Source organism: Nicotiana tabacum, chromosome 5, assembly GCF_000715075.1.
Source record: "Nicotiana tabacum cultivar K326 chromosome 5, ASM71507v2, whole genome shotgun sequence".
NCBI classification, from domain to species: Eukaryota; Viridiplantae; Streptophyta; class Magnoliopsida; order Solanales; family Solanaceae; genus Nicotiana; species Nicotiana tabacum.
The window spans coordinates 67,533,607-67,560,175 of record NC_134084.1 but is presented as its reverse complement, the minus strand read 5'-3'; the positions used below and the strand labels follow the sequence as shown (position 1 = coordinate 67,560,175).

The following is a 26,569-nucleotide window of genomic DNA, read 5'->3' as shown; positions in this document are numbered from 1 at the left end:
CATATTACCCCGCTACAAGTTGTAGTAATAGAAAATATTAAATCTTTCCTTTATTTATAGTCTCAATATAATCAACTGCTTTCGCGTGTACTTTGGAAACTGAATAAGTTTCTTTGAGACTTACTACACCACAATACCTTATTGGTAATCAGTTGTGTTTCTACAAAATAGTATAATTGGCTCTTGCAGAGTTCTCAATTAATTTTGTACTACCACATATTCATCAACATCAATATGGTGAATATCTCTTTTAAAGAGAAAGTTATATCATTATGGTTATGGTCAAAATTATATGCAAGATATGTTTCTTGCATTAATGTTATTCTTTAATAATCGCATTACCAAAATATTTTGGTGTGCAATAGGTACGTGACCAATGACCATTCATGCCATAATAATGACATTATTTTCTTATATCATCTCAAACCTCCTTCTAGAAGTGAGTGTGGTATATTCACTGCCACTAGCACGTTCATATTCTTCCAAGAATGAATATGTATTCATAAATTAGATGTTTTCATCTTCACATCATGAATGGGCCATAATCATCTATATGTGCTTTATAAAATCTCATGTCAAATCGATGACAAATATTACTTTCACAAAGTGAATGATTATTTTGAGAATCCTTATTGTTCTCATTACCACAATGATGACGATTATAATTTCGTCTATTGCCACGTCCACATTCATTGATACATTCATAGTAATAATTTTTGTCTTCTTTCAGACTTATCACATACTGCTATCACATTCTCTAAAGGGAATGAGAATTGAGCAAATTCAATGGGACGGGTTTTCAATTCTTTGCCCACAATCATACATGAATTTGATCATGACAAGGCATAGAAATTTTACCACTTTGGGTGGTTATAATATCTTTCAAACTTCATTAGAGTTGCAATCAAAATTTATCGTTTTTGCTTGTACTTAAAACAAATTATAGAATGTCAGGAATTTGAAAGAGAAAAGTAAAATACTTACCTTAAATCCAGAATTTAATCATGAAGGAAGTTCATAGAATAATTGACAATCATTATGCTCAATCCCAAATCTTCTACTCAATTGGTTAGAGTCTCGTGCTGATAACATGTTATGAAACAATAAAAGAAGAAGAAGAGTATTGCAGAGAAAAGTAGGGAGAGAGAATTCTTATTGATTTTGGGATGAATTACAATGGAATAGAACCCCCTATTTATAGGGAGAGATCGGCTTAGCCACCAAGCAATAAACCCTAGAATCTCTCTAAATATAGACATTCACCTTAAATAGAATTCTATTTATAACAACAATAATTTATTGAGAGCCTTTTCACGGGGAATATATATAATTTGTAGAAAGAATCAAATTAATTTTGGTAAATAGCAAACTTTAGATAATTCGGATATATAAATTTGAAATATTATATAGGAACTAAAATATCTCTTTTGACAAGAATGTACCTTTTCCTTTGCACTCGGGGAGTTTTTGGCCCAATAGTTAATGAAGTTGAAATTAATTTCAAATATAGTGATTCAAATTTAATAAAGACACAATTAGATAACTTAAATATTTAACCGTATTAATAGATAGCAGCAGTCTTTGTCCCAAAGTGCTCGATGTTTTATTGCTTTTTGCTCCTTAATTTTTTTTTATTTTTTTTTTTTACAATTTTTCGACCAATATTTTAAGTGTATTATTTTCTTATTTGATAATGAAAAAAGTATAATTTATGGCGATATTATTACTTTTCATATAATTTTTGAATATTTAACATTCATTAAAAAATAATTTAGTTTAATTTAACTTTAAAAGCAGATCATCGATAAGCACAATGTCATAAATTGATACCGAGTATGATTTTCACCTAAGTGTAAGTGTAAATTTATCTGCTTGCATGCTTATTTTATTCACAATAACTTTTGTAAGTTTAACTCTAAACTAAGAACTACTGTATTTTACTCCCTCCGGTCCATAATAAGTGATCAATTTGCCTTGAGCACACCCATTAAGTAAATACTAAATTCTAGACAAAAATAGTTAGTGTGACTAAATCATCCTTAATTAAATATTGCAGCGTAATTTAATGTGAGGAATAAAATACTTTTTTAGGAATAAGTACATAAGGGTAATTTTGGAAAAACAAATTAAATTTTTTCTTGATTATATAAATAAACACTTATTTTGGATCAAAATAAAAATGCAAATTGATCGCTTATTATGAATCGGAGGGAATATACTCCCGGAAAACAGCACTAATTTTAAACCTCAAATTCATAACCCAAAAGAAAAAAATAAAATATCTCTGGTTGTATCATTTTCCGGACCAATGTATATTACTTAAAAAAAAAAAAAAAAAAAAAACAGCAGATCACTCTGTACCCTGCAATAAATCCAGAGAGCTAAATAATTTAAGGAATCTTTTTAAAAGAAAAAAATATATAAAAGTACATGTGAGAAGAATATAAAAAACACTCTGTGGCTTGATTGAAAGTGAGTGAAGTAGACTTGTAAACTTCTAAATAATACTAATAATAATATATACACGCTTAGCATCTTGTTCAATATTATTACTCCTCTCCTATTAGAGATCTTTTTCCTTTTCACCTTTACTTTCTCTACAAACATACCCACAAGCAAAAATCTAAAGAGCAAAAAAGATCAAGTTCTTTTTAGTACATTTGAGTTGTGTTTATTGTCCTCAAATCGGTGCAGGTAAAAATACCAGAATTGTTGCTCTTTACTTGTATAGTTGGAAAAGAACTATCCAATCTTGGATCCTGTAATTGTGGTTCTTTACATGTTTCTAATCAAATTCTTACTCTCTTGTTAGTTCCATTGTTGAGTTTGTGCTTTTGATTATAAGATATCAAAAGGGTCTCTTTCTTTTTGGGTTTTTGACTTTTGTTGATTGAAAGATTAGCTGAATGAGTGATTAGGAAATACCCAAACTGCATTTTAATATGTTTGGTTTTGCTCTGTGAAAAACCCTCCCTTTTTCATTCCTTTTATGGAGAAATTGTATATTTTTTTATTAGGTTATCAATTTTGGCTGCCATTTTCTAATATATGGATTTTAGGTAAGCTGTTGATTTGAGAGTATGTGTTTTATTATTTACATGGTTGCACTCTTTTTGTTCCCTGTCTTATAGTACCTTTAAGTCAATTTAAATTGTACAAGGTTGTTATTTTCTTACATGGGTTGTGTTATATTTCTTGTCTTTAAAGTAAGTTTTGGTTTTACTTGCCTTCGAATTGATTCTAGCTAATTCAACATTGTCTACCAAACAGCCTTGTATTTTAATTGAAATTGAAGCAATGGTTCTTGGACTGAGATCAAGGCACAAAAAGGGTGCTTCTGTGCAAGTTGAGTACGTTATTCAGGTAGACGAGATTAAGCCTTGGCCTCCATCACAGTCCCTGAAGTCTGTTCAGTCTGTGTTACTTCTATGGGAAAATGATGGTCAGAACTCTGGATCTATCGTGTCTAGTGTCGGGGATACCAACATTGAATTCAAGGAGTCTTTCACACTTCCATTAACTTTATGTCGAGAAAAGAAGGCCAGTGACAAATTCCAGAAGAATTTCTTGGACTTTTATCTGTATGAGCTTCGTAAGGATAAGATAACCAAAGGGCAACTTTTGGGAACATCTATAATAAATCTTGCGGATTTTGGACTGCTCGAGGAGATTGTATCCATTTACACTCCACTCAACTGCAAGAAGAGTTCTAAGAACTCTGAGCAACCAGCTCTGTTTGTTAACATACATCCTGCTGATAACAGGAGTAGCTCAAATTCATCCCCTAATGTTAGCATAGGGAAGCAACGTCTATCCATAGAACAGGATGGGCAAGGGTCTGTTGCAGATTCGGTGAATGAGAAAAATGATGATGAGAGTGAGATTGCATCTTTTACTGATGATGAGTCACCACATTCATCACAAAATGTTTATGAGGCTTCACCATCTCAACAAGGGAAGGTAGTTGTAATACTTATATTCTCTTTGTCATTCCTGATCCTCTGCAAAGCTTTTATGTTTACTTCATCGTCAAGAAACTAAAAATGGCCATTTACCCATTTTGGTTTGGATTATGTCTTCTAATTCCTTATAAAGAAAAAAATATGTCGTCTAACTTAATTGGTTTGTTTGATTTACTCAGTTTCATTCAGTCAGTAAAAATGACACTCAATAATTATGCCTACTTCAGGAACAGTTCTCATAATCCAAGCCTAATAGGCCGTTAGACTCATTCTTTTTGGCGTACTGCCTCTAGAGATAACACTGTAAATTGTCAGTTCTTGAATTTTGGCTATATCCACGGAGTTAAAATATTCTTTGCATTTCAGCTTGAAACATGTTTCTACTTTACTTATGTTAGGTGATAATAGCTTGTTCTTCTTTTTCCTTGACTGCCCCGTGACTGATTTAGTAGGGTCTTGGATTCACCTTCTATACTAACTAATAAGTGTTTTTCTATACGTAGAAGTCGGTACGGAAGTTGCTTGCCTACTAGTCTACTCCCCTTTGATAATAGACTATATGGAAAGCCTGTAGAAGCGTCCTGTTTCAATCTGATGTATTGTAGGTTGTATGGTTTGTTCTACTACATATGTCTGTACGTCAGGCAGTTTGTTTAGTAACGTTATACCATGACTACCTGTAGATTGCACATGAATCCATAATTGAAAACTTGCTGAGGGACGATCCAGAACCTGATCTACTTTTTGGACTGGACTCTGCAGCAAAGCTCATGGATTCTACCAAAAGAAGTTCTAGAAAACCAGCTAGTAATGTAGCTCCAGAGTTGTCAGGCAGCTTATCTTTAAACAGAGGGCACCCAGTGGACAATGCCACTTCTTTGTCTAAATATTCTGAAAGAAGTATGACGTCAATACAGAAGAAGCCTGCTTCTCAATTAACAGGATCTTCTTCCTCATTCCATAATTTTGGAGGTAAAAATGGGAAGGCAAGTAGCTCTGAGACAGTCCTCGAGCAGCAAATTCTGATGCATGATTTTCAGGAAGATATTGCTGAAAAGAAAGGCCTTCCTAAAGATGATGTCAAAGTCTCTGCAGAAAATGGTCGCGGCCATAGATTTCCATCCACCATCGACCATCTCGATGCATCTATTGAGGGTAGCTCTAGGCCAGCCAGTTCCAATTCTGGTCGTCGTCATGACTTCCAAGATAAACCGAAGGACCATGCTGAAAGTAAAGCACTCAAAGATTTACATGTTGGCGTGGTGAATGGAAAAGAAATGGAGTATCTAGAGATTGAAGAGGATGAGATCTTGAAGGAGATTCCTCATTTTTCAGAAATCAAATCAGAAATCAGCAGGAAACGCAGCACTTTGAAGGGCGATGCTCTTAATTCGCATAAAGTGCTTGGATTGCAGGGATCTAGCATCACCAATGGTAAATCGAAGGATGCGAAGTCCCATCAGTTGACTGACTTACCTAACAGAAGCGGGCTTCCTAGTAGCAGCCAGATTCCAGAAAAGGCAACAAAACTGCATGTTTCGGAAGATGCTCGTTCTTATGGTAAAGGTAACAAACCAATGAATGGATCTCCTGACCGGAGAAATGAATGGAAGGCAAGAATTGAGACACTTGAGGAAGAATTAAGGGAAGCGGCAGCTGTTGAGGTTAGCCTTTATTCAGTAGTGGCTGAGCATGGCAGTTCTGCACACAAGGTCCATGCTCCAGCACGGCGCCTTTCTCGATTTTATGCTCATGCTTGTACAGCAAAATCCCGAGCTAAACAGGCAGGTGCTGCAAGAGCTGCTGTTTCAGGTTTAGTTTTGGTTTCAAAAGCTTGTGGAAATGATGTTCCAAGGTATGTGATCTTCAAATACATAAAAGAACTTGGTACAAGTCACCTTTTTGTCTTTGAGAAGTGCATTCTTATTTCTTTTGTACTGGCTTGACCGCTATTTTTTATCACCAATAGTAGTTCAGCATCAAAGTAAAGCCTTAAAACAATCTGGCAGTAACAAAAGTCAATGAAATGGAGAAACTGTTCTGATATCTGAATAAATATCTTGGATAAGGGTGCTGATATGTTTTTCTTTCTTAAATGAGAAGCTTTTGATGAGGCTAATCACCATATTTGCTCATTGGACCTGACTGACGACTGTCTGATTTATTATTTTTTTGGGAGAGGGTTGGGTGCTAGATATTTTCAAGAAAGAATAACTCTAGAAGCCCTGATTATCTTACTTTATAAGAAATAATAATAAAAGTAAAAGCTCTAGAAGCCTTGACATTAAAATTCAAGTGTCTTAATACAATTATCAATCAAAGATATTGTTTGATAGTTATATAATTAATATGTAATTAGTCCGAGTCCCATATTGAATAGGAGTAGGATCTGTATTATGTACAGTTATAAATAGGGCTCATTGTATTATAATTAATTGATCAATATAGATTTTTTTCCCGTGCATTCTCACATGGTATCAGAGCATTAGTGAGAAAAGATCGACGTGCGTCATTCCAACGACATCTGGGAAGAAAGAACTCAGTTACCGTGCGATTTTCCGGTGACCTAAGTGACTGTTTGCGTCAAAGTCAGTAATTATCAGTGTTGTGCGAAATTCAACACCACCACAAGGTTCCCAAGAGAGAGGCGACCAAACCCCAGAAAGATTCTCTTGAAAAAGCCCACGCACGCGCCCCCACGTGCCTGTCGGAGATATGCTGCCGCCGGGCGCGTCTGTCCCACGCGCCGGTGCATGAGGACCGTTTCGGACAGAATTTGAAAAAGTTTCTATTGGATAGTGTCATCGCCTTGCAATTCCGAGCCTACCCATCCAATTTAAACCAAATTCCGACCATTTTATATTTTTCCGGCATGAACAGTGATTTCCAGAAAATTTTCAATTTTTCTGGCGTGAATAGTAATTTCCAGAAGGGATTCCGATTTTTTCGGCGTGAACATTATAATGTCATTCGTATCAGAAGCCTGTGACTCAGAATCTGTTGGATCCAATGCATTGAATCCAATCCAGGTGGTTTCTTTTATCAGATTATATTGAGTTCCTTCAGTACAAATCATGTAAACAGACATCTTTAGAGATAACTTCGTTGTTCAAACAGGTAGTAGCGTGACTTGTCTCTCCCAATCTTCAACCTCCGAGTCTTGGGTCATTGATTCAGATGCATCTGATCACATTTCTGGCAATAAATCTCTTTTCACTACTATTTCATGTTCTCACTCTCTTCCAACTGGCAAACGGGTCTCAAACCGTGGCAACTGGAATAGGCCAAACAAGTCCACTACCTTCCTTACCTTTACATTCAATTCTTTATATTCTTGGTAGTCCTTTTAATCTCATAGCCGTTAGTTGCTTAGCCAAATCACTTAAATGCTCTGTTTTATTTCTTGATGACCTTGTTTTTATACAGGAACGCAGTACGGGCGGATCATTGGTACCGAACGTGAATCAGATGGACTTTACTACCTTATCCTTGCAAAATCACATGGACTCACATCTTGTCTTCCTTCAACAACTAGTCCTGTTACTAATTCACCAGATTTATTACATAAACGGTTGGGACATCCGAGTTTGTCAAAACTTCAGAAAATGGTATCTGGTCTATCTCACTTGTCCACTCTAGAGTGTGATTCATGTCAGCTCGGTAAGCATACCCGCTCCCATTTCCTTTGGCGTTTTGATAATCGAGCAGAGTCACATTTTACTTTAGTCCATTCAGATGTTTGGGGTCCTAGTCGGGTCAGCTCTACCTTGGGATTTCGCTGTCGGTTTCATTGATGATTATTCCAGGTGCACTTGGATATTTTTGATGAAAAATCAATCTGAGTTGTTTTCTATTTCCCAGACCTTCCACGATGAAATTCAAAATCAATTTGGGGTTTCTACCCGCACATTTCGTAGTGATAATGCCCCAGAGTATTTGTCTTCCCCATTTCAACAGTTTATGAACTCTCATGGGATTATTCATCAAACATCTTATCTGTACACATCCCAACAAAATGGGGTAGCTAAAAGAAAGAATAGACATCTTATTGAAACTGCTCGTACCCTACTCATACAATCTCATGTTCTGTTTCGTTTTTTGGGGATGCAGTTCTTATACCTTTTTTTTTTTTTTGAGAAGGTAACAATTTTGTATATATATCAACTGCACCAAGGAGGTGCAGTCTTTCAAATTTACAGAAGATGGTATAGGAAGATCTTAAATCCCTACTGTACTACAGAGAGCCTAGGACATCAATAATGGATTCTGGATCTTCCATATACTTTTGTTTACACCAAAAGTGGAAAAGAATTAAACATTTCATTTTCAATTTCTATATGGTGCTACTTCTGTCTTTAAAGCATCTCTGATTTCTCTCTGACCAAACTGTCCACCAAATGCAAGCTGGGACTATTTTCCATCTTTTTTTCTTATTGGATAAGGTGCCGTAATTGCTCCAACATCTTAGGACGTCCATTATATCCCTAGGCATTACCCATATGATCCCCTTCAGATTAATGAAAATCCTCCATAGTTGTTCTATAATCCTGCAATGCAAAAAAAGATGGCTGATTGTCTCAGCCTCTTCACCGCATAGATAGCATTTGGAGCATAGGTGGAAGCCCCTTCTGATGAGGATGCCCCGAGTCAGAACTGCTTTTCTATCCAAGAGCCAAGTAAAGCAGGCAACTTTATATGGAATTTTGACTTTCCATATTAACTTCCAAGGCCAGCAATCAATCTGGTTATTAGAGACGTTGAATTCCTTGTATGCTGATTTGATTGAGAAAGTACCTTGCCTGTTCCCTTGCCATAGAATACAGTCTTCAGAGAGTGATGTCCCCTTGAACTGATCTAGTGTTTTGTAAAATTCTGTTATCCTGGTTATCTCCCAGTCATTGAGTAGTCTTCTGTAGCTAAGGTTCCAACCATGGATAGACCATACTTCACCCACAATTGCTTCTTGTTGCTGGTTCAGGATGTAAATGTCAGGAAATAGCTGCTTAAGTGAATTTTGGCCAAGCCAGTTGTCTTCCCAGAAAGAAGTTTTCAAACCATTACCTATTCTGAAGTGGGCCTTGCTTCTGAATTTTGGCCATAAGTTTCTAATGGACTTCCAGAGGCTTACTCCATAAGGACCACTAACATGTTTGGTTGCCCAGTTGCCTTCTACTCCATATTTCCCTTTGATTACTTCCTTCCAAAGTGAATTTTCATTGGAACCATATCTCCAGAACCATTTCATCATCAAGCTGTGATTTTGTACTCTCAAATTCCTGATTCCTAGTCCTCCTTTCTTCTTGCTGACTGATAGAGTATCCCATTTGACTAGATGAATTTTGTTGTCGTTGTTGTTGCCTTGCCACAGAAATTTCCTTCTCATTGCATCTATTCTTTTCACCACATTGACAGGAATAGGGAATAGAGACATCATGTAAGTAGGTAAGGCATCCAACACACTATTAATCAAGATTAGTCTTCCTCCCAAGGACAAGTATTGACTTTTCCAATTAACCAGTTTCTTTTCACACTTCTCCAGTACATCATTCCAATTCCCTTTGGACTTGCTCTTAGCTCCTAGAGGCATGCCCAAATATATAGTCGGTAGTTCCCCTATCTTTCCTCCAAGAATGTTAGCCAGGTTTTGGAGCCCATTTACCTTATTAACGGGATATAAATGGCTTTTGCTCCAATTAATGTGTAACCCAGAAATAGCTTCAAATAGAACGAATATCACCCTCATCATCTTCAGTTGTTCTCTGTTAGCATCACAGAACACCAGTGTGTCATCGGCATATTGGAGGTGTGTGATTTCCAGGTTGTTGGCTGCCCTGTGAGATACGTTGAAACCCTTGACCCAATTGTTGATTTGAGCAGTTTTCAACATGTCATTAAGGCGTTCCATGGCTATGATAAAAAGGAAGGGGGAGAGAGGATCTCCCTGCCTCAGCCCTCTCTGTGATGGAAAGAAGCCAACTAGTGAGCCATTTACCAGGATAGAAAATCTTACTGTGCTTATGCAAAACTTGATCCAATTGACCCATTTGTCTCCAAAACCCATCTTCACTAAGAGCCCAAGTAAGAAGTTCCAATTTAAATGATCAAAGGCTTTCTGAATGTCAAGTTTGCATAATATCCCTGGTTTCTTACTTCGTATCCTTGCATCTATACACTCGTTGGCAATGAGAATGGCGTCCATAATCTGTCTCCCTTTGATAAAGGCCATTTGTTGAGTGTCTACCAATTTGTGCACAACTTCCTTGAGTCTCTCAGTAAGTAGTTTTGAAATTATTTTATAAAGGCTACTTATAAGGGAGATAGGTCTGAAATCTTTCAGTTCTTTGGCGCCCTTCTTCTTTGGGATCAAAGCTACGTAGGTTGTATTGAAGCTTTTCTCAAAGATTCCTCTATCATAGAAGTTCTGTACAACAGCTATTACATCTGTGCTGACCACCTCCCAGTAATGGGTGAAGAAAGCCATGGAGTAGCCATCAGGTCCAGGGGCTTTGTCCCCAACACATGCTTGGACACTATTCCATATCTCTTGAGCTTCAAATGGACTCTGCAACATTTGGTTTTCTTCGGCTGTGATTGTGGGACACACTCTGAGGTTGCCTTGCAGCCTCCATTCTTCTGTTTCTGCATACAAGCTTTGATAGTATGTGACAATCTCTCTTTTGATGTCAGCTAGGTTCCTCATAGGTTGGCCTTCTACTTCTTGTTATCTTATTAATCGTATGCCATCTTCAGCCATCCATAATCAAGTTCCATTTTCTGTCCTGTTTCCTCACTTACCTTTGTTCTCTTTTCCACCACGCGTCTTTGGGAGCACATGTTTTGTCCATAACCTTACTCCAGGAAAAGATTAGTTAGATCCTCGTGCTCTTAAGTGCGTATTTTTGGGTTACTCGAGAACACAAAAGGGATATCGATGCTATTCTGCTGACCTCCAGTGGTATTTTATGTCTGCTGATGTTATCTTCTTTGAAACCTAATCATACTTTACAGGTCCAGGTAATTACTTAGATATTTTTGAGGTGCTACCAGTTCCATCTTTTGGAGATTCAGTCACTATCTCCCATTCATCTTCCTCTGTAAATCCAGCTTCACCACCTATATAGCTCTAGTTCCACTACCTATAGCTCCAGTTTAACCTTCTACAACTCCACCACTCTTAACTTATCATCGTCGTCCGCGCCCAGCATCAGGCCCAGCTGATTCACGTCCTGCACTTGACCTTGCTAATACTTTGGACTTGTCTCCTCTTAGTCAACCGATTGCACTACGGAAAGTTATACAATCCACACTTAATCTTAATCCCTATTATGTCGGTTTAAGTTACCATCGTCTATCATCACTCCATTGTACATTTGTATCATCTTTGTCCTCTGTTCCCATCCCTAAGTCTACAGGTGAAGCGTTGTCTCATCCAGGGTGGCGACAAGCTATGATTGACGAAATGTCTGCTTTACATACGAGGGGTACTTAGGAGCTTGTTCCTCTTCCTTCGGGTAAATCGACTATTGGTTGTCATTAGGTGTATGCAGTCAAAGTTGGTCTAGATGGCCAAGTTGATCGACTTAACGTTCCTCTTGTTGCCAAAGGGTATATTCAGATATTTGAGCTCGATTACAGTGATATTTTCTCTCTCATGGCTAAAATAGCATCAGTCCGCCTTTTTCTATCCATGATTGTTGTTCGCCATTGGCCTCTCTATCAGTTGGACATTAAGAATGTTTTTCTTCACGGTGACCTTGAGAATGAGGTTTATATGGAGCAACCATCTGGTTTTGTTGCTCAGGGGGAGTCTAGTGGCCTTGTATGTCGGTTGCGCCGGTCCCTCTATGGTCTAAAGCAGTCTCCTCGAGCATGGTTTGGTAAGTTCAACACAGTTATTTAGGAGTTTGGCATGACTCGTAGTGATGCTGATCACTCTGTGTTTTATCGTTCTGCTTCAAATTTCAGTATTTATCTGGTGGTTTATATTGATGATATTGTTATTACCGGCAATGGTAAGGATGATATTACTAAGTTGAAGCAACATCTCTTTCAGCACTTTCAGACTAAGGATCTGGGCAGATTAAAGTATTTTCTAGGTATTGAGGTCGCTCAGTCTAGCTCAGGTATTGTAATTTCACAACGGAAGTATGCCTTAGACATTCTTGAGGTGACAGGAATGAAAGGCGGTAGACCTGTTGATACCCCTATGGATTCGAATTCTAAACTTCTATCAAGACAAGGGGAGCCGCTTAGCGATCCTGCAAGATATAGGCGGCTGGTTGGAAAATTAAATTGCCTCACAATAACTAGACCTGATATTTCCTTTCCTATGAGTGTGGTTAGTCATTTCCTGGATTCTCCATGTGATAGTAATTGGGATACAGTTGACCGCATTTTTCGATATATAAAATCAGCTCCAAGCAAAGGATTATTGTTTGAAGATCGAGGCCATGAGCAAATTGTTGGGTACTCAGATGCTGACTAGGCAGGATCGCCTTCTGATAGACGTTCTACGCTTGGATATTGTGTTTTAGTAGGAGGTAATTTGGTGTCTTGCAAGAGCAAGAAATAAAATGTGGTTGCTCGGTCTAGTGCAGAAGCAGAATATCGAGCAATGGCTGGGGCAACATGTTAGCTAGTTTGGATCAAACATTTGCTTAATGAGTTGAAATTTGGTGAGATCGGCAAGATGGAACTTGCGTGTAATAATCAAGTTGCCCTTCATATTGCATCAAATCCGGTATTCCATGAGAGAATTGAGATTGACTCTCATTTTGTCAGAGAAAAGATACTCTCAGAGCTATTGCTACAAAGTTTGTGAAGTCGAATGATCATCTTGCAGACATTTTCACCAAGTCTCTCACTGGTCCTCATAGTAGTTACATATGTAACAAGCTCGGTACTTATGATTTGTATGCACCAGCTTGAGGGGGAATGTTAGATAGTTATATAGTTAATATGTAATTAGTCCGAGTCCCATGTTGAATAGGAGTAGGATCTGTATTATGTATCGTTATAAATAGGGCTCATTGTATTATAATTAATTGATAAATATAGATTTTTCTCCCGTGCATTCTCACATATCAAATATCTTTTGTCCCGGGAATAAAAATGGAAACAATAATGATGGGTGGGTCTCCCCTGAAATCATGATTGTCAAAATTCAGGTGTCTCGTCATCCTACTGCACTATCAGTTATTAGTTAGCTTTTCTATGGAATAAAGATAGTTTCATTAATGATCTGCAATAGGCATAGAGGGATGAAAGTGATTGCCCTTCTGTACCACAGAAGAAATGTCAGCTGTCTGTTTCTTGATTTACAGGTTGACTTTTTGGTTGTCAAATTCAGTCATGTTAAGAGCAATTGTTAGCCAAGCCGCTGGAGGAAGGAAAGAAGGTGATAGATCATATGCAGAGAGCAATAGGGGCAAATCTAGTTTAAACGGAAGATCCTTGAAAAAAAGGACTGAGTTTTCTTCCAATAAAGACCTCAACAATAGTCTAACAGATGAACTTGGTGACTGGGAGGATACCGAAACATTTATGCTTGCTTTGGAACAAGTCGAAGCTTGGATTTTCTCCCGCATTGTTGAGTCTGTGTGGTGGCAGGTTGATCCTATAATTTGCTTCTGCTGCTCTCTTTCTGTTTCTTGATTCAATGAATAATGTTTCTTTTTCTACATTGCTGCTGTGACTTATTTTGTTTTTATGACCTGCAGACTTTGACTCCGCATATGCAAAACACAGCTGCAAACTCTGGTGGAAGATCAACAAGTGTTAAAAAAACCTATGGGCGTAGGTGTAGTTTGGGAGATCAAGAGCAAGGTAATTTCTCCATTGAGCTCTGGAAGAAGGCTTTCAAAGATGCCTGTGAAAGGCTTTGCCCGGTCAGGGCAGGAGGACATGAGTGTGGCTGCTTGCCGCTGCTGGCTAGATTGGTAAGTTGATTGCACACTCACCCCCGTTCGACAGAGTTAATTGTGCACTTCCTTTGAAGGGCTTATTTGAACATGTACTAGAAACTGGCTTAAGTTAACATTCCACTGCATTGTCTCTAATGGAAATAGCATTTCTCCTGTGTATGAACATGTGCATTTTGGTGTTATTATTATTAATAGGGAATTTCTGTTTTTGCGGTTAAATGAGAAGCTATACTTTTGTTACTAGGACTACTTTGTTTGGACGCGTGCAACATTGAACAAGCTTTTCATAAATGCTTTCTCAATTCTGCTGCTTGGCTCTTACTGTTGAGCTCTTTGTTTATGGGTTGTAATAGGTAATGGAACAGTTGGTGAGTAGATTGGATGTGGCCATGTTCAATGCAATCCTTCGTGAATCAGCTGAAGAAATGCCAACAGATCCAGTGTCAGATCCCATTTGTGATTCTAAGGTCCTCCCAGTCCCTGCGGGGAAATCAAGCTTTGGGTCCGGTGCACAACTTAAAAATGCTGTGAGTTGTCAAGCTTCAATGGTTTTCAGCTTAATTCGGTAGTGCATTACTGATATGTCATTCTTCTTACCCAATATGAGATCTCCTCAAAGTTGGCCCCCCAAAAAGAAAAACAAATCTAAAAAAAAAAAAAACTACCTGTATTCGAAATTAGTGGAAATGTATCAGAGACTCTTACTCGTGATAGATGTCTTAAGCAAGAGGCTCACTGAGAGAGGTCGTATTGATTTGCAAATACTTGTTGTTGGCAGATTGGGGATTGGTCTAGATGGCTATCTAATCTCTTTGGAATTGAGGACAATGATTTCTCAGGTGACGGTGAGGATCTTGTTCATGAAAAGGCACCAAGTCCTGCCAAGCCTTTCCGTCTCCTCAATGCTCTAAGTGATCTAATGATGCTTCCCTTTGAAATGCTTGCGGATCCACAAACAAGGAAAGAGGTGAATCCGTCAGCATTAACATTGTTTGATGCGTTTCAAGCTACATTCTAAGTTTGTTCTTACTGTGCTGTTTGAAGGTTTGTCCTATACTTGGTCCAACTTTGATCAGGAGGGTTCTCAATGGTTTTGTTCCAGATGAGTTCTGTCCGATCCCAGTTCCCCCCGATGTCCTCAGGGCACTGGATTCTCAGGTTGTGTTTGCTTGAAGTTTTGGAGTTTTTGCTAATCTCATTGCAATTTCATTTAATGCTTTTGACTGAAACTTTTCCAGTTTCCAGTTTTCTCATGAATGTTCATTTCTTAATCTAGGATGATGCAGTAGATACTCCTGAAGAGCCTGTCTCGACTGTCCCATGCACTGCGTCTCCAACATCATATTTACCCCCTTCGGTGAGGTCCATTATAACCTTTCTTGGAGATACAGGAAACCAATCTTTACAACGAAGTGGTTCATCAGTGCTCAAGAAATCATACACGAGCGATGATGAGCTTGATGAATTGGATTCGCCATTGACTTCAATAGTAGCTGATAGATTCCGGGGTTCTCCTAATCTAGCAAAGTTTAACTTGGTCTCCAAGGGAAAGGGTGACAGGAATATTGTTAGATATCAGCTGCTTCGGCAAGTTTGGAGAGACCAAGAACACTAAAGAACAAGCCACGGTGGTGTAAATATGTAAAGGCAGAGTAAATTTTTTGTTTATTTGCTTTCTTCAGCTGCTAAATGCCCAAAGATGAACTTCAAGACAATGTTTCAAGGTGAACTTCACTTGTTTGAGTCTCCCACATTTTCCAATAAAAGCTACCCTTTGAAGTTTGTTATCTATCTAAAAAAAAAAGTTACTTAATATTATTAAGTTGATTTCTTCCCATTTGCCCAAACACATAGTTATCCAGCATTTATGTTGGTGGGAAGTAGTAGAAGGTATCCAGTAGAATAGTTCATGAGAAAATACATGCTATAAAAGATTTTAAATAAAAGGGAAAATACATAAGTTTCACCTTAAATTTGTCTCAAAATTACACACTTACAGTTTACTTTACGGACGTCCTTTTATCCCTTATTCTTGCTCAAAGTGTAACTATATTATTCTGGTTCAAAGTCCAAACCATATTCTAATATGTATCTCAGAAAACTCTATTTCCCTCACTTTCATTCTATCTAATAGAATTTTTCCATCAAAATATTTAAATTGTTGAACTTGAATATCAACATTAGTGACCCACTTACTTTTTCATTCCTGAGAATTCTTATACTTCATGTTCTTAATCTCCAACGTCTCACCATTTTCCATCTCTTTAAATTGATTTGACCTTCATGAAACACATACATACACAATCAACAGATCTCCTCTGTATAGTGATATCCATGGTCAAATTTCCTCTCTACATCTTAAATTTTAATTTTTCGTAAATGAATTTATGTGAAAATAATTTACCAGAAAAACATTAGTTTGGCAGTCTTTTAGCGGAAACTTTTTCCGGCAAAACCCAAATGCTTTTTTTTCTTTTTTTTCTTTCCTGTTCCATCTCTTCACATTTTCTGTCAAAATAGAGCATCAAAGATGCCGCCGGAACAACAAACTTTTTGTCCGGAGAAAAATGATAAACGTCGATTTTTGTTGCTGCCTTGCTGGTTCGTAAAGCTGAAACCTTCCGTATTTAATTGTGGGGAAGAAGAAGAAGAAAAGGAAGAAAGGGAAGAAGAAGAAAAAATAAAAAGAAAAACTTAAATTTAATATTTGTGAAATTTAATGCATTTTTAACTTGTTTTTCTGCTCTTTCAAGAAAGTGTAGATACTCTCTACGCCTGTAAAGTTAAGTGCAACTAAATTTTTGGGACAAGTTTAAGGTGAAACTTATATATTTTCCCTTAATAAAAAGCACCGATGAGTTGCTTTTTTCACTTTCCCATTAATTCTTGTAAGAACTAATTTAAAAAAGAATCAGATATTAGTATTATTAGTTTGAAGATGTTATATATATATAACATTACCCCCCCCCCCCCCCCCAAAAAAAAAAAAAAAGCAAACTACATGTTAATCCTCATCATCGGTATGTATAAGATAAATCCTTGATTAAAACTACAATATAATGAGTAAGTCAGCAAATATAGACAGGTCATACAAGTCCATGAAATTGATTTCCACTTTATTCTTCTCTTTTGACAAGACCCTTTCCAAGAATTGCTTGATAATCTTTGTCCATTTACATCTCTGACCTTGTCATGCTCTACTTCTATAACAAGCTTTTGTGTCCTTGAGTCATTTGCCTCTGAACCTAATCTTCAAAAAGCTTCACCTGAAAGTTTTCAAGTGGTATAGCTGCTATATAAGTCTCTTCTCTGCCAAACTGCCTTAAGCAATTCAAACATTCAATATTGTAATCATGTTTTCTCTTTCAAAATTGCCTTCAACAACATCAGTGCTATCAGCATATACTACTTTGACTGCTTTAGCAGTTCTAGTTAGAACTTTAGTCTCTGAAGTTCAGAACATGACAAACCAACTCTTACCCAAAAATCTCCAAGACAAAATCTTGTCAAAAGTTGGATTCTTGATGGGAAATCTCTCTTCCCAAATGACACTCATCATTGAGGAAAGCACTGGTTACACTCCAAATGAAGTCTTTGAAGCCTCTAACATATACTTAGGCACTATAGTGTACCCTTCAGTTCAAAGGGTCAAAATTTCCAAGGCAGAGAAAGAAAAGAAATTTTCAGTCACTATCAGCAAAGATGAGAAAATCATTGACACATTTGAAGGAGTGGAACTCATTTGGGAGCTGAAAATTGTGGAAACTCAAAAGGCTAATTGTGATGATGGCTACTTCTCTTCAGAAAAAGTGGAACAGAAATGGTTTGAACTTAGTTTCCTCAAGAATCACAAGAAAATGGTGTTGGACACTTATTTGCCATTTGTTCTTGAAAAATCAAAAGCCATAAAAGAAGAAAACAAGGTGATAACACTCTCTCCACTTGGAAGTTATGGAGAAAGTGTCAATCTTCACCATCCATCAACTTTTGATACACTAGCAATGGATCCTGAACTCAAGCAAAAACTGATGGATGATTTAAACAGATTTCTTATGAGAAGAGATTATTATAGAAGAGTTGGCAAGGCCTGGAAAAGAGGATATTTGTTGTATGGACCTCCAGGGACAGGCAAATCTAGCTTGATTGCAGCCATTGCTAATTATCTGAAATTTGATATATATGATATGGAACTCTCTAGCTTGCGATCCAACTCCGATTTCAGAAGACTGCTAGTCTCTGCCACGAACAGATCCATTCTTGTCATTGAGGACATTGATTGCACCATTGAGTTAGAGAACAGAGATGGTGGCGCGCACCAAAGTGAAAGTCAGGTGCCTAAATAGTCATATTATTCAATCCGTTCCATTTTATATGACACTTTAGCCTGTATTAATTGTAGGGGTTAACAGACTTTTTTGTTTTGATGGACAGGTTACACTTTCAGGGTTGCTGAACTTCATTGATGGGCTATGGTCAAGTTGTGGAGATGAAAGAATAATTGTGTTCACAACTAACTTTAAAGAAAGACTAGACCCTGCATTATTAAGGCCAGGAAGAATGGACATGCACATTCACATGTCCTATTGCACACCTAGTGGATTCAAGATTCTTGCTTCCAACTACCTTGGCCTTAAAAATCACTGCAAGTTTCGCGAAATTGAACAGCTTATAACTGAACTCAATGTCACCCCAGCAGAGATTGCAGAAGAGCTAATGATAAGTGATGAAGCAGACATTGCACTTGATGGACTAATTAAATTCCTTAACAAGAAAAAACAGGTGGTACAAAATGCAGTTGATGAGAAAGAAAATGAAATTGAGGAAATAAACAAGCAAGTAGAAACCAAAGAGATTAAGAAACGTAAGGGGAATTCAAGGAGGGGAGGAAGAGCCAGGCATAAAATTTTCTAGAAAATTTCTTATGCCTTGTATTTTGCATTCTCATACTCTTTCCTCATATGTTCAATAAACTTTTCGACATGTAACCAGTGTTGTAGTAATTTAGGTACTGAAAAAAGTTCAGATGAAAGGAAAAGGTATAACAAAACTGCAACTTAGTGTTATATTAAAGCCAACAGCTAATTCGAATAATTGTGATGGACAGAAATTTCAGATATTACTATGACGTTCAAACATGATTTAGTGTAGTTTCCTGTAATGACCTTTTACTTCCTAATTCGAAAAATGATTTACCTCCGAAATTTGAAGAGCTTCTTGTGTATCAATATCACCATCTTTCTCCATATCATTAACTAAAATGTTGATCTCACTATTGCCTAATCTAGCGCAACCACCCATCAAAGTCTTCGTTAATCAACGAAAATGTGCAAACCAACTTGCAAACACATCGACTATTTTCACCGGATACCTGCTACCCTAACCAGCATAGGTTTCTCTCTGTAATTTGGTATCCCAGTCTCCTCCATTTTTGGACTGTATAAAGATGAACTACTCTCTATATAATTTGGTATCCCAGTCTCCTCCATTTTGGACTGTATAAAGATGAACTACATTCATCCAAGAAAGAAAAGCTAGTACTGCTACATATATCTCAAGAAATAACAGCTTATATTCACATCCAATGGCTGCTTTTTCACTGTGAAGGATGGAGCTAAAGCATTAATTTATGGACCCCTATTGGCTATGGATGCTAATCCTAGAGTGCCAGACCTGTACATCTCTTCCACCAAAAAAGTAAATTTGCCCTTTGGGACAGGACAGAAAATGAGAAAGGGAGAGAGATTAGACATTTACATACTAGTGAAATGACAAGTACTTAACACTGGTACACAGAAAAACTCTTGTTCTTCCACAAAAAACTCCAAGCCTTTCCCAATTTTTTCCGCGAGGTTGACTTGCATAATGGCTTTGAATCTTCAGGAGGCACCGCCAAAGTCTCACTCTTTTCAATCCGTGGCTGAGTTTGAACCAGTGAGGGTTCCCTCTGTCTCTGCTCGCGAAATAACATCAAAAGCTTCTGAGCTTTCTGCTTTCCTCTCATAGTCCCATTTACAGATATCGACACCAACGAAGGTATCACTCCTTCTTGAAGGACCATTTGGCTGCATTTCTCATTTCCATTGCATAATATCAACAGACAAGCTGCAGCTTGCTCCTGTTCTAAAGGCTCCCCAATGTCTAAAACAGTTGCTAGCCTACTGATAAGACCAGGAGATGACATGATTTCTTCCTTTGCAGATTTACTTAAACTTAGGTTTATAAGAACTGCTATGCATTTTTCTGTCGTATGGTCATCCGTATATGACATAAGGGTTTTCAGGCCATCCAGAATCCCAGCTGACAGGAGGTGGGGTATATTTGTTTGATTCGTCGAGAGATTAAAAAGTGCATGGAGGGCATCCAGCTTACATTGAGTATCAGTCTCATGCTGAAGGACTCCGATCAAGAATGGAACGGCTTCACAGGAACCAATAACGGGCTTGGCTTCCTCGAGACAGGAAAGATTCAGGTAAAGGGCAGTTGCTGCAATTGTTGCACTAGAAGTAGCAACCATTCTTCCCAGCAATGGAAGTACTCCTGCCGCCAGCATCAATTCCTTGTTCCTGAAGAACAAGTTGGAAAAATGTCAGAAATGTTGGTTACTTGTTATAAGTGCATGGCAAATTTTTGAGCACCATTCTAATAAAAGCACAAAGATTCTTTTTGACACTTAAAAAAGGTAAAGAAGCACTTCACTTAGGAAAAACATGCTGTGGTAATTATTGAAATGGAATATAAATCACATAGTTAGATGCTTAATGTCTTTTTGACACTTAAAAAAGGTAAAGAAGCACTTCACTTAGGAAAAACATGCTGTGGTAATTATTGAAATGGAATATAAATCACATAGTTAGATGCTTAATGAGGCACCGGCAAAAGGACATGAAAAGAAGTCATGCTAAGCAGATCCAATTTAAGATATCTAGAAATACATATAATCATGTGCTTGTTAACCTGTTCTTTTATTTACTTTTGGATAAGTTGAAGTACCTGTTAACCTAATTCAGTCTACTTTACATGATTTTCATTCGACAAAATAAAGATTGTAGCTGTCTGAAATCAACCTGTGCTACACATAATCAAAATGAAATTGGAAATTCACCTTAATTACTGAAGCCAGTCTATATGAATATCCTACCTACAAGCCACAACTCAATAGAGAAGAATACTACCAAAGCATGTACCATGACAAGACAGTTCAAGAACAAAGCAAGCAAGTACCATAAAACAAATGATACCTATTTTGTTTTATAAGATGAAACTTGGAGATGAATGACTGGAAAACAGAGAAATTTTCTCCAGAAAGATGCAGTAATTTGTGGACTAATGAAAGATATGAAGAAATTCAAAGCTATTTGACTTATGGGATGCCAATGCAAGAAGTTCATCAGAAAGGCATAGATTATTTGACAGCTGGACAGAATCAGTACTATCTATCTTCCTTAGTTAGAGGTCCTTGGGAAAAACTGATCTGCGATTCTACTACCATAATATAATAACCCACAAGAGAACACACCTGTTATTATTCACACCAAGGTTGAAGAGAGCCATGGTTCCGATTTCTTGAGCAATCTCATTCCTGGTTTGTACAGCACACTCCAAAAATCCTAGTAATGCTTCGATAAAGCCATTTGCTCCCATATAAATCCTGATTTCTTCATCATCCTTTAGCAGATGCCTGATCTGTTCTACCACTCTGCACTTTTTCCTGAAATCGTCCTCTTTATTTAAGATGGCTAAAAAGTCCTCATATCTTTCGAAAGAATTGACTTGAAGCTCATCTTCCTGCACGGGTTCATCTACTTCATTTCCTTCGGCCTCTTCAATAATACCGCTATCTTCCAAAGGAACCACCTTGACACCTTTGAATTTGCAAGATGCAATACTACCTGTAGATTTGGAATTTGTTGACTCACTTTCAGATAAAGCCAGTCTCCAGTAGTTGAGATCAAGGGACTCTGGTGGGCCATCTGGAATAGGAAGTCCATTCTGCTCGCACCAACTAGCAACCAGACCCTTCACACAATAATTAGGAGTTAAACCAAGATGAGGGAGCTCCTGCTGAGTCTTTGGACATGTGTTATGCCCATCACTGAACCACTTCTCAATGCAAATCCTTTCATATGTTTGCCCAGAAGCAATTATCACAGGGTCATACATTAACTGTAATGATATTGGACACCTCAACTCTTCAGGAGGAACAGGCATCTGGTCTGACCTCCTAAAGTTTGGTTTAAAATTAAAAGAACTAAGCTTAGAGAATTGTCGGTCAAAGGCATGAATAATATTGCCTCCGGGTCCAATACCATCCTCGAAGGATCCCTGAACTGTGGGTGAACAAGGTGTTGAACCCTGTGAATCATTGTCATCTGAAAATTCAGATCTAAACAGCTTTGAATATTTTCGTATCAGATGCAAAAGATAAGCAACAATTGACTCTTTCCTTTTATCCTCTTCTGCCCTGGCTCGTTCAACGAGCTTTTTCAGAGCCCTTCTTTCTCTAAGTGCAGCTCTTGAAGAAGTTATACCAAGTCTTGAGGCAGCTTGGTGAAATGACTCGAGTTCATTGTTGTCATTACCATTGAATTTTCTTCCCTGCTGAAGCAATGTAATTATGTCATCACCAACTTGCTTCTCCAACGGATCAAGTGAGAACTCAATCCCCTCAAGTTCATTTAGAACTTCAGATATCTAAGGTTACCATCAGAATCAAACTGTGAGTAAATGATTTAAGAGTACATATTCATTTTGTCAAATTAACCAATGGCACTAACACAAACTCATATCCTCCCCCTAACAAAACAAAAGAAAAAAGAATCCACCATTGTATTTGCACAAGAGCCTAAATTTTAATTGAAACAACAGCGAATTTACTTGACATACTAAACAAATAAGAGAACATTACCTGACCGCCAATACTTTGTGGTACTATATCTTCAACACGCTTTAGACTATCTTCAAGAGCACATCTTGCTCTCTCAAACTTTAGAACTATAGAGTCCCCTGTTATAGCCTGAAAACATAAATAATTGTGGAAAAATAAAGGTTAGCGGTAGGGGAAGGAACCCGTGAAGAAGAATGTAGTCACTAAGCAAGAATTGGGAGCAGCGCTTTTTACTACTTCTGCTTGGTAATAAACGTACTGCACGAGCAAATAAATTATAGTTATATCTTAGAACTAGCAATTTTCATTTATGTACATTTTCAAGTTAATAAACTGTTGTTAGACATTAACAGCAATTATACAACAACTAACACGCCTCAATCCCAAGCAAGTTAGGATGTGGTTAGATGTTAAATAAAAATAAATAGCTTATGGTTTTTTCACCCCAAAAAAAATAAAAATAGAAGGAATGAAGTGCAGGCCATTTTATTCAGATAAAAAAAGTATAGCAATGATTACCAGGTAAAGTTTACTGCATTCAGCGCAATGCTGAAGAATATTCTTGGTCTTCTCAAGGGCTATGTGTAAAGCACATAATGCTTGAATACCAGATGTGCTTCTAGGTCGCGCAGCTTCTAGTTCAGGAAATATTCCCAGCACTTTGGCGTATATAGCCGATAAGCTCTTGCACATTCCTCCATGTAACTACAATTCACACAAGCAATTTTATTGAGAAAACCATAGAATCAATCATCCAACTTAGAATTAAATCACCACTCAGTCTGCAAAGTGTTTTCAAATTGAAGAATTTGCCAAGTTGTAGGTCTACATAGATCCAATAAACAACAATCCACTTGCATACCTTAGGCTCTCCAATAGATAACAAGTTTTCCTCAACCTCAGCATTCTCCATCATCAACATCGAATATCAAATAGAATATAAACTCTCTCAATCACCTGTACGTAACAACAATTTCAACAACATTGAACATTCACCAAATGACACCAAGAAGCAGCAAATGAGATTACCACAAGAACAATAATAACTATAACAATAAATAAATAAGAAGATCAGCACACAACAACAACAACACAGAATAATACCACTAGTGGGGTCTGGGGAAGGTAGTGTGTACGCAGACTTGGGGTAGAGAGGCTCTTTCCAAATAGACCCTCGGCATCCTTCCCTCCAAGAACTTCCCACCTTGCTCTTGGGGTGACTCGAACTCACAACCTCTTTGTTGGAAGTGGAGGTTGCTTACCAAGAAGATCAGCACACATTTCATCAAAAAAAGAAAAAGTGCAAACACCAGATTCGCAATAAGAGAGGTGAAAGCCAGGTCAACAAATGATGGATAATCTACAAACCAAAATGTCAAAGTAGAACCAGGGAAACAAGAATGACTTGTGGTTCAAACAATTTGTCAAACCATCAATTAAATTAATATTCCTAATCAAATTAAAGAAGGAAAACAAGTTTTAAAAAGAAAACATATAGATAGAATTTAAATTTATAGCAAGCTAATCTTCAATCTCTAATAAACCTAACAACACAATGAAGCTGGATTCAATTCCTTTCAGAACTTCCTCAACAACAACTATCAATATGTATGATTGGAAATACAACTAAAAATGAAATCTTTTTCTTATATGCATCTATTAAAGTATACTTTTAAAAAAAAGACCCAAAAAAGAAAACAAAAACTCAAAAGGGTTTATATATATTAGCAAAGAAAAATTTGATGCAACTTACAAGATTAGGAAAAGAAATAAAAGAAGAGCAACCAAGGAGGCTTCATCAAATGCTCTGCCGAATTAAGAATTCAACAACACATTTGATGATTTTGATCACAAAACTTCCACTTTTTGTTGAGAAAGAAAGCAATCTCGAGATAGAGATGGAGAAATAGAGAGAGATAGAGGGGGAGGAAACAGCTTTTTAGTAATTAATAATGAGAAAAAATAAAACAGCGGAGGTGAGAATGAGTAGAAATGAATGAATGCATGTGACCAAGTACTGCTTTATTTTATTTTTTTATATTTTATATTATTCCTTCGTTTTTGAGTTAGTATGACTCCATATTTAGTTTAGATTTTTTTTAAAAAAATATATGATCTTAAAAGGTTAAGGATAAAAGCTTTGTAGGGCCATAATATTTGTGTAGTTATAAAAGAATTTTATTACGGATAAAATAAAGAGTTTATAATTAAATTATTTTCAAATTTAAAAATATGTATTCTATTTTGGAACAGACTAAAAAGAAAAGTACTTGTATAATTTGAAACGAATATAGTATATGACATGATTACTCCTTATTTATTTTTATTTGAAATTTTGAAGAGACCGAACTCATCAACATAAAATTAGATAGATTGATGTTTATGCACAAGGGTAGATCTATAGAGGAGAAAGGGTTTTTCTTATTTATTTATTTTTGGGTAAAAATTCTGCTTCCATGACCACTTAATTCGTTTAAGGACATAAAGTATAAGTTTAAGTAAAAAAAAAAAAAAGATGGTTAGGGAATATTTGAAATAGAAATCAATTCTAAGGTGCGTAATTTATACTATAAACCCACTTGCAAAGTGGATCTTAATCAGATTAATTATTTAATGAGTTATTTATGGAACAAAAAAAAAAGAAATTAAAAATTGAAGGGGAAAAAAAATTACACGAGGATGTTGTCTCCCCGACTCACCTGGTCGACAATTGCCGACCTCCGAGTTTGTCGGTAAGCACATCTGTCAATAGTTGTTCTCCTGATTTACCATTTTACCCCTTCTTCATTATTTAAATTTTGATCGGAATTTTACACGTCATGAATTTTATATTTCTTCCTTCGTTTTCTATGTTAGGTACGGTTCTAAAGCTATTAGTGGAAACTCTTTCCTTATTTATATTTATAGAAAATTTCCCAGTTGGTAATATCAGCTCCATATTTGAATCGTCCTTTTATAATTAACCGTAATATGCTACCAGGGTCCAAAAATCGCACCAACTAACATATGAATATATAATTTTTATATATATAGAATTTTATACAGAATTTTCTTTAAAAATATCTAGAAATATTTGGGATTCTCTTACCTAATATAATATTTAATAGAATATGAAGTGCCCTATATTTATTAACCTTAAATAATGGGTTGTATGATCACTTTCTTATCAAGTGTTACTGAATGCGTCAATCTCTTTGTTATTCCATATTCATGTGTCAAGATCTATTAAATTTTTATATCTTTTTCGAATTTGAAGTGATTATTATTATTTAGATATCGTATTGATTTTTATGTTTAATTACTAAATTCAATTAACCTTAAAAGTGTACATCAACAAAAAAAATTATTGTTAGATGACTAAAAAGATAACTATCATGTGTTACTAAGTAAATTCTTCCATAAGAATATTTTAATAGATAATATGTTTGTCAAGTTTTTAAAATTTTACTAAACATATATTTACTTATAAAAAATTTAACAAACTAAGATTGAAATAATATTTAAGTAACAAAATCCCGAAAAATCCGACAAAACCGAACCAACCCGGTCCATGTACATCCTTATATGCTACTATCTTTTTATCTAAACAGTTAAATGCTATGATCTCATAAATTATGGAAGAATTACAAGAAAATACACATGACTTCACACCATCACATCTTCTACATATGCTTCAAGGGGTCGTGTATTTTCTACTTCTCCTCTTGTGTCACCTGCTTGCAATGTAAGAAAATTAAAGAGTAGAAGTCCATCATTGAAGACCATTTAAAGTTTTGCTTTTGAAAATGAGGTTTTTTTAA

The 26,569-nt window shown here is 36.6% G+C and overlaps 3 protein-coding genes across 5 annotated transcripts; 2 read left to right on the top strand and 1 right to left on the bottom strand.

Annotated features, from left to right (window-relative positions):
• Positions 1–2,474: 2,474 nt before the first annotated feature.
• On the top strand, positions 2,475–15,634 carry LOC107795110 (uncharacterized). Its single transcript, XM_016617694.2, has 9 exons — positions 2,475–2,694; positions 3,271–3,960; positions 4,646–5,817; positions 13,286–13,571; positions 13,682–13,900; positions 14,239–14,412; positions 14,664–14,852; positions 14,930–15,043; positions 15,162–15,634. The coding sequence occupies exons 2-9, from the start codon at positions 3,298–3,300 to the stop codon at positions 15,498–15,500; spliced, it is 3,156 nt and encodes a 1,051-aa protein (XP_016473180.1). The 5' UTR covers positions 2,475–2,694; positions 3,271–3,297; the 3' UTR covers positions 15,501–15,634.
• Positions 15,635–17,096: 1,462 nt separating this feature from the next.
• On the top strand, positions 17,097–18,863 carry LOC107795112 (AAA-ATPase At3g50940-like). Its single transcript, XM_016617698.2, has 2 exons — positions 17,097–18,216; positions 18,317–18,863. Exons 1-2 carry the CDS (start codon positions 17,239–17,241, stop codon positions 18,794–18,796), a joined length of 1,458 nt encoding a protein of 485 aa, XP_016473184.1. The 5' UTR covers positions 17,097–17,238; the 3' UTR covers positions 18,797–18,863.
• A 611-nt stretch (positions 18,864–19,474) lies between these two features.
• LOC107795111 (U-box domain-containing protein 6-like) lies at positions 19,475–24,753 on the bottom strand. 3 transcript variants are annotated; one of them, XM_016617695.2, is made up of 6 exons: positions 24,523–24,753; positions 23,632–23,726; positions 23,289–23,474; positions 22,791–22,898; positions 21,402–22,576; positions 19,475–20,448 (listed from the first exon to the last, which is right to left on the bottom strand). In XM_016617695.2, the coding sequence occupies exons 2-6, from the start codon at positions 23,689–23,691 to the stop codon at positions 19,662–19,664; spliced, it is 2,316 nt and encodes a 771-aa protein (XP_016473181.1). In that variant the 5' UTR covers positions 23,692–23,726; positions 24,523–24,753; the 3' UTR covers positions 19,475–19,661. The 3 variants fall into 3 exon arrangements, with proteins under 3 accessions (XP_016473181.1, XP_016473183.1, XP_016473182.1); XM_016617697.2 differs by having other exon boundaries at positions 21,402–22,480; XM_016617696.2 differs by lacking the exon at positions 24,523–24,753 and adding an exon at positions 23,874–24,026.
• Between the last annotated feature and the right edge of the window lie 1,816 nt (positions 24,754–26,569).

Excerpts from the sequence above, each read along its gene's own strand:
- LOC107795110 (XM_016617694.2), top strand. The coding sequence starts at position 3,298 with ATGGTTCTTGGACTGAGATCAAGGCACAAAAAGGGTGCTTCTGTGCAA. Across the intron at positions 13,572-13,681 it reads TTGAGTCTGTGTGGTGGCAG|ACTTTGACTCCGCATATGCA; the intron begins GTTGATCCTATA and ends TATGACCTGCAG. Across the intron at positions 15,044-15,161 it reads TCAGGGCACTGGATTCTCAG|GATGATGCAGTAGATACTCC; the intron begins GTTGTGTTTGCT and ends TTCTTAATCTAG.
- LOC107795112 (XM_016617698.2), top strand. The coding sequence starts at position 17,239 with ATGTTTTCTCTTTCAAAATTGCCTTCAACAACATCAGTGCTATCAGCA. Across the intron at positions 18,217-18,316 it reads CGCACCAAAGTGAAAGTCAG|GTTACACTTTCAGGGTTGCT; the intron begins GTGCCTAAATAG and ends TTTGATGGACAG.
- LOC107795111 (XM_016617695.2), bottom strand. The coding sequence starts at position 23,691 with ATGTTGATGATGGAGAATGCTGAGGTTGAGGAAAACTTGTTATCTATT. Across the intron at positions 23,475-23,631 it reads TATCTATTGGAGAGCCTAAG|TTACATGGAGGAATGTGCAA; the intron begins GTATGCAAGTGG and ends TGTGAATTGTAG. Across the intron at positions 22,577-22,790 it reads CACAAAGTATTGGCGGTCAG|ATATCTGAAGTTCTAAATGA; the intron begins GTAATGTTCTCT and ends TGGTAACCTTAG.